We start from the raw sequence: 7104 nt of genomic DNA, 5'->3' as shown, positions 1-7104 counted from the left end.
CACATTCCAGAGCTGCGAGCCCTGGATTCTGTCCAAGCCATGAGGGATTTTATGCCCTGGGCTTAGATTATGGTGCATCAGGGTAGCCTTCCACCCGTTAGCACAGAGCTTGGTGTTCCAAAGGCCACGAGGGGTTTTAGACCCTGAACCCTGGACATGTTCCAGAGCTCTTTTACGTTATGTCGGATATGCAAGCCCCACCTCAGCTTCTCCCAACACTCAGCTTTTCCCAACAGAGGAAGAAATCTGATATGCATTTGTCTCAGGTGGGCAGAGGAATGACTTTGAATTCTGCCCTTTGTCCCATACCTGTGAAGATACACTATCAATTTACATTTTCAGGCTAAAATTCAGCAGAACTATTTTAGGGTAAAGGAATTTCCTAATGTACAAATTGTGAAGGAGGTATGTAGCTTTTCTTTTTTTTTTTTTAATCTTTGAGGTTATCTTATTTAGGAATAAAATGGGAAACAAATTTCCCTGACGCAGTTCCCAGCTTGACTTTTCGCTTTTGCTTAGTGAGCCCGGAGTCCTGAGATTTATTTTCCTTTCACAGTTCCCATGTCAAAGTTGGACGTGGATTTGCTGGAGTGGAGGCAAGAGGCACAGATACCAAAGGACCTTTGGGGCTGAGTGTTGGATGGGTCATCTACACAGATTTGAAAGGGGGCAGGCCTGGGGTTGGGAGAGCACCATGCTTTTGTCTTAGAGACCTGACCTCTGAGAAGGATCGTCATTGACCCGAACTGGGGTCTGCCCACCCAGCTGGTAAGACCAGATATATACACTGAGGTTTGCAGCAGTAAAAAGGAAGGCAGTTATTTGCAGAGCACCAAGCAAGGAGGACCAGGAAGCTAATGCTTAAATCCTGACCTCCGAGGTGGCTTGCAGGTAATGGTTTTTAAAAGCGGGGTAGGCCAGCGCGGTGGCTCACGCCTGTAATCCCAGCACTTTGGGAGGCCAAGGTGGGCAGATCAGCTGAGGCCGGGAGTTCAAGACCAGCCTGACCACCATGGAGATACCCCATCCTTACTAAAAATACAAAATCAGCTGGGTGTGGTGGCAGAGCCAGCTGTGGTGGCGGCGCCTGCAATCCCAGCTACTCAGGAGGAGGCTGAGGCAGGAAATCACTTGAACCTGGGAGGTGGAGGTTGCAGTGAGCAGAGCTCGCACCATTGAGGCGGACGTTGCGGTGAGCCGGGGTCATATCATTGCACTCCACCCTGGGCAACAAGAGCGAAACACCATTAAAAAAAAAAAAAAAAAAAAAAAAAAAAAAAAAAAAGCAGGGGTAAATTTCAGGAAAGCTACAGGCAAAGTTGTAAATCAATCCTGGAGGTTACACATTGGTTTTGACCTAAACGGGTGGGATATCTTGAAGTGGGGCTTACAGGTCGGGGTAGATTCTAAGATTTTCTGATTTGCAATGGTTAAAGAGTTTTGTTTAAAAATCAAACAAAAAAGAATATTAGTGCTGGCTCATGGGTATGACCTTCTCCAGGCCCCTCAGAAAGAAATTTCTAATGGCAATCACAGTTCAGTCCTCAGTTCTCCCTTATCTGAGGTCTGTGTGTCTGCAGTTCCATTTTGTGGGGCTCCAGGTTTCTGAAAACTAGCTCAGGAACATATGTTAAGATATTATCTTTAATTTCTATGGGGAGCCAAACATCTTCTGGCTCTAGTTTCTTTGGCTATTGTTTTAAACTACTATTACCTTCTTGCTTATCAAATTGTTCATTTACTTTCCTAAGCTAGCTAGGTGCCTGGAATTTTCCTTGAAGGTACTCAAGAATTTCTTTTATGTCCATGCCTGGGGGACCCAGTGACCCCTAAGAGGGGTCCCTGCTCTGTCTCAGGATCCAAGAGCCAGAGCAATGAGGACCCAGAAATTAGCTGCGGTCATCAGCCTCTGTCTGTGGAAAGCAAAGAACAGCCTCTACCTGAGATTACGACAGGGAAAATCGTTCCTCCCTTCATCTTTAAGCCCCTCAAGCACGCTGCATTATGTTCAGTTACCTGGAGCAATGGTCTACATTATATTTCGTACTCTTTTCTGCAGGAGGCAACAGAAGATTGGTTCTGCATTTTTGTCAAATTTCTTGTAGGGCCAAGCGCAGTGTGGCTCACACCTGTTATCCCAATGCTTTGGGAAGCCGAGGCAGGAGGATCACTTGAGGCCAGGAGTTTGAGACCAGCCTGGGCAACATAGACACCCTGTCTCTACCAAAAACATAAAAATAAAAAATTAGTCAGGCATCATGGCGTGTGCCTGAAATCCTAGCTACTTGGGAGACTGAAACAGGAGGATCGTTTGAGCCCAGGAATTTGAGTTTACAGTAAGCTATGATTGTACCACTGCACCCCAGCCTAAGCAACAGAATGAGACCCTGTCTTTAAAAAAAAAAAATCTAGTAGGACATCATCCATAATGTTCAGAGTTCCATATAAAAAGATTCCTATAATCTCTCTCAAAAGTTTGTTCTGTTGATGATCTAAACTTGCTTTGTGTGTGCTAATTCCCTCTCAAAGACAGCCACAGCCATAAATTAGTTTCCTGGTACAGTGACCCTCCCCTTCACCCATTGTATAACACAGCTTTGTAATATTTTCCTTAGTGTAACAGTTCCAATAGTCCTCATTTATAGATACCTTTTGTTGACAAAAAAAAAATATTTGAAGAGATTTTATTCTGAGTCAAATGTGAGGGCCATGACTCATGATGCAACTTCAGGAGGTCCTGAGAACACGTGCCCAAGATGCGTGGGTTACAGCTTCATTTTACATATTTTAAGGAGACCTAAGACATCAATCAATACATGTGACATATACATTGGTTCGGTCCTAAATGGTGGGACAACTCAAAACGGGGCTCACAGGTCACAGGTGGCTTCAAAGATTTTCTGATTGGCAGTTGGTTGAAAGAGTTATGTTATTATCTAAAGACCTGGAATCACTAGAAAGGCGTGTCTAGGTTAACATAAGGGGTTGTGGAGACCAAGGTTCTCATTATGTACAGAAAGCCTCAAAGGTGGCTGCCCTTGGAGGCAAGAGGTGGCAAATGTTTCCTATTCAGGCCATTAAAACCTGCTAGATGCTCAGGATCAGCAAAAGACCTGGAAAGGGAAAGGGATTCTCTGAGGAATGTACATTTGCCCCACAAGAGACAACTTGCAGGGCCATTTCAAAATACGTCAAATTTATTTTGGGGTAAAATGCTTCGATTTCCTTCAGGGCCTGCTATCTGTCATGTGATACTATACTGGTAATGTATGGTATCTTTACTGGGAAAGATACCAAATGTGGAAATTTGGTATCTTATCACTACAGAGAGTCTGTTTTGTCAATATTAAGATCTCTGTTTTAATGTTTAGTTGTTGTTGTTGTTTGTTTGTTTGTTTTGAGACGGAGTCTTGCTTTGTCACCAGGCTGGAGTGCAGTGACCCAATCTCAGTTCACTGCAACCTCCGCCTCCTGGGTTCAAGCGATTCTCCTGCCTCAGCCTCCTGAGTAACTGGGATTGCAGGCGTGCACCACCACACCCAGCTAATTTTTGTGTTTTTAGTAGAGATGGGGTTTCTCCATGTTGGCCAGGATGGTCTCAATCTCCTAACCTTGTGATCCGCCTGCCTCAGCCTCCCAAAGTGCTGAGATTACAGGCATGAGCCACTGCGCCCGGCCGATCTCTGTTTTAATGTTAATGCTGCTTAGTTGGGCCTGAATTCCAAAGACGGGAGAGTATAATGAGGCATGTCTCACACTCCCTTCTCATCCTGGCCTGAAGTGGTTTTTCAGATTTCTTTGGAATCCCATTGGCCAAGAGGAGGGGTGTATTTAGTCGGTTGAGGAAGTTAGAATTTTATTTTTGGTTTACACTTTCATTACAAGAATTTAAAAAAACAAAAACAAAATGCTATTTGTTCGCAAACAGATGGGTTATGTGGTGGCTAAATATTGTCTTCCAAATAAGTCCACATCCGTACACCCAGGATCTTTGAACGTCATTTTGTTTATTTATTTATTTATCCTACTTATTTATTTATTTTTAAGGCAGCATCTCCCTCTGTCAGCCAGGTTGGAGCAAGGCTGCGATCTCAGCTCTGGTGCAACCTCTGCCTCCTGGGCTCAAGTATCTTCCCACCTCAGCCTCCCAGGTAGCTGGGACAACAGGTGTATGCCACCACACCTGGCTAATTTTTGTGGGGTGTTTTGTTTTGTTTTGTTTTGTTGAGATGGAGTTTCACCATGTTGCCCAGGCTGGTCTGAAACTCCTGGGCTAAAGTAATCTGCCCAACTCGACCTCCCAAAGTGCTGGGATGACAAGCACGAGCCACTGCTCCTGGCCTGAATGTCATTTTACATGGTAAAAGAGACATTGCAGGTGGATTAAGGACCTTGAGATGAGAAAATTATCCCAGACGATCTGGGTGGGCCTAGTGTAATCACAAGAGTTCTCGTAAGAGAGAAGAAGGAGGATCATGTGATAATGGAAGCAGAGAGTGGAGTGATGTACTTTGAAGACGGAGGAGGGAGGTACAAGCCAAGCAGTACAGGTGGCCACTAGAAGCTGAAAAAGACAAGGAAATGGATTTTCCCCTCAGAGTCTCCAGAGAAAACAGCCCTGTTCACGTCAGCTCAGTGCAATTCTTTTCAGACTCTTGCCTCCAGAACAAGGAATGAAATTGTTTTCTAAGCCACTACTTTTGTGGTAATTTGTTATGGCAGCAATTGAAAACTGATACAGGTTATTAATAAAATGAACAAAGAATTGTTACCAAAGTCTAAATTTCTACAAGTAATAAACTGGGCAGCTTGATTATTTCACCTGCAGAGAGATTGGATTCAAATCTCAACTCCACTGTTTACTAGTTGGACAAGTTAGTAACCTCTTTGTGCCTCAGTTTCCTCATCTATAAAATGGGAATAAAATAGTACAGTACTTACGTTATGGGGCTTTTGTGAGGATCAACTGAGTTAATACATGTAAAGCACTTAGACCAGTGGCAGGTATGTAGTAATCCCTCAACAAATGTTAGGAAATTTTTGTCATTATTGAAATTCACCTTTCTTCTCGTGAGAAACAGAAGAAATGAATTCCTACTCATTGATAGGCAGAGTACTGCAAAGACCCATATATCACCTCCTGGATCAACTCTGGACATGCAACAGCTGAAAACAATATGCAAATACTTGAAAGCTCCATGTCTAAAATGCACGTTCCTTGCTTTCTAATATTTCCATGAAAGGATAGCATCACTCCCCCAAATGAGGTAAGAGGGTTGGAATTTAGACGTCTTCATGAATCTGCAATTTCTGTTCTGGAAAAATCAGCAAAAGCAGTCAGAGCACTTCCCAGCAGGGGTGGTCATGCAGCCTTGACGACGGAGGCTAAAATAAGTGTTCCCCTTTGGTCTGGCTCAGAGCAAGTGACCTGGGTTTGTCCTGAACTCCCTGACCAGTTTAAGCAAGCAGAAATCTTCATGTTCAGGCACAGGGAAGGAATAACTCATGAGTTTCAGGGTGTTACTTGAGACTGCGGTTCTTAGATGGCAACTGGCAAGAAAACCCTTTTGGCTGGTATCTGCCTTGTAGTCTGCACTCCTCTCATTGCAATTAAGATGGATTAGTCGGGACAGGCCAACAGGTGTACCCTAACCCCTCATATTTCAGAGAGTTAACATAGAAGCGTTTCTTTATTGCCCACATAATGGTCCACATTGGGCATTCATGGTTGGGACACTACTTTAGGTGGATCTCCTCCAAGTAGCAACTTAAGGACCAGTCTGATCTATACTGAGTCTTAGCCCTCCTCAGACACAAAGTGCATCCCACGCAGCCAACAGATGCAGAAAGAGCATAAAGGGTCATGTCTGAAAGGGTTCCATGGGCCAGGATACTGGAGAAAGGCACTCACTTTGGCCCACATATAGCTCAGAAATTGCTGCGAGATGTGGTCTAGTCGTGTGCCAGGAATTTGGAGAATCCAGGGGTCAATCTGAGCCTACCACAGGGTTACTTAGTTGTGGGATCAGCACCACAAGAACATCATGCAAGTTTGAATCCTATAAAAGCTTTTCCTCACGTGGACCCCCTGCGTGTTCAAAGGCATTTACGAAATGTTGCTGTGGCTGCCATGGTTCCAAACCCTGCCATGTAAGGACATAGCCCTCTTGGCTCTCCATGCATGCACCTCTGTCTTTTAAACTTAGCATTTAAACCTACCTTCACAGACCACCTCTGCCTGCATCCTTTATCCTGATACCCACCCATCCTTGAAAGCAGAGGTATCCAGAGTATATGGCAAGAATTTCACACACAGGATCCTGAGGTCGGGGAGAGTCCCTTGTACCTGTGACTTTACAATCTGTGGGAAAGGACTCTCCCACAGATGTGATTTGTTCATTTGAAATAATTTTCCCTGGCAATAGGCAGTTAAGGATCAAGGGTGGGAATTGAGAATATCAGGAAACAGGTGCATTCCAGGATGTGTGGCTGAGGATATAGTTCGATTCATACAAAGATGGCAGCACAGGGATTCTTATAGATGCCATTTAGACTTCCTCTGAAATGTGCTACTTGGGTTGAAGAAAGAAGCCATTAGAAGAGTGAATAGGATTTTTTTAACCTCAAGTACAAACAAGTAATCACACACATACTTCTGGACATATCAGCTTTTTAATTCTCTGATGTTGTGGGTAGGCAGTGTTGGGGGAGGGAGACATTCAAGGCCTCCAACTTTTTCAGGTTTATAGAAGTGCTTGGAAATATTTGTAGATGGGCTTGGAAGTGCCTCAGAGATCAAAGCAAGACTTTCAGCAGAAAGAGAGCAGTCAGAATTGATGAGATGATGGATATCAGCTGGGGGCTTCCACTACTGCTGCCCACACAGTAGGTATGGATTCTTACGTCATTTGTCACTTTCATATCCTTCAAGTTGCAAGCAGTTTCAGTTGCACAACCCATACCAAATACTGGTTGGGCACCATTAACTGCAAAGAGAAAGATCCAGGGGTTAGTCTTGTCTCTCATCTTGTCTCCCCTCCTCACCCACATCCTCAGGTCAACCTATCTGCATCCTCTGTGGAAGAAAAGGGTGTGCAGAGTGCC

At 44.3% G+C, this 7104-nt stretch overlaps 1 protein-coding gene across 3 annotated transcripts in view; it reads right to left on the bottom strand.

Annotated features, from left to right (window-relative positions):
- Positions 1-6795: 6795 nt before the first annotated feature.
- LOC103784743 (protein RoBo-1-like) overlaps positions 6796-7104 on the bottom strand; it is a 68735-nt gene continuing 68426 nt past the window's right edge. For all 3 annotated transcript variants that reach the window (XM_034950681.3, XM_055116373.2, XM_008962627.5), the window contains exon 9: positions 6796-6986. In XM_034950681.3, coding sequence (XP_034806572.3) covers positions 6796-6986 — 191 coding nt within the window. The remainder of the gene's footprint in view (positions 6987-7104) is intronic.

The sequence above is a fragment of the Pan paniscus genome, chromosome 1 (assembly GCF_029289425.2).
Source record: "Pan paniscus chromosome 1, NHGRI_mPanPan1-v2.0_pri, whole genome shotgun sequence".
Classification (NCBI taxonomy): Eukaryota; Metazoa; Chordata; class Mammalia; order Primates; family Hominidae; genus Pan; species Pan paniscus.
Note: the sequence above shows the minus strand (reverse complement) of the source record. Positions and strands in the feature narration are given on the sequence as shown.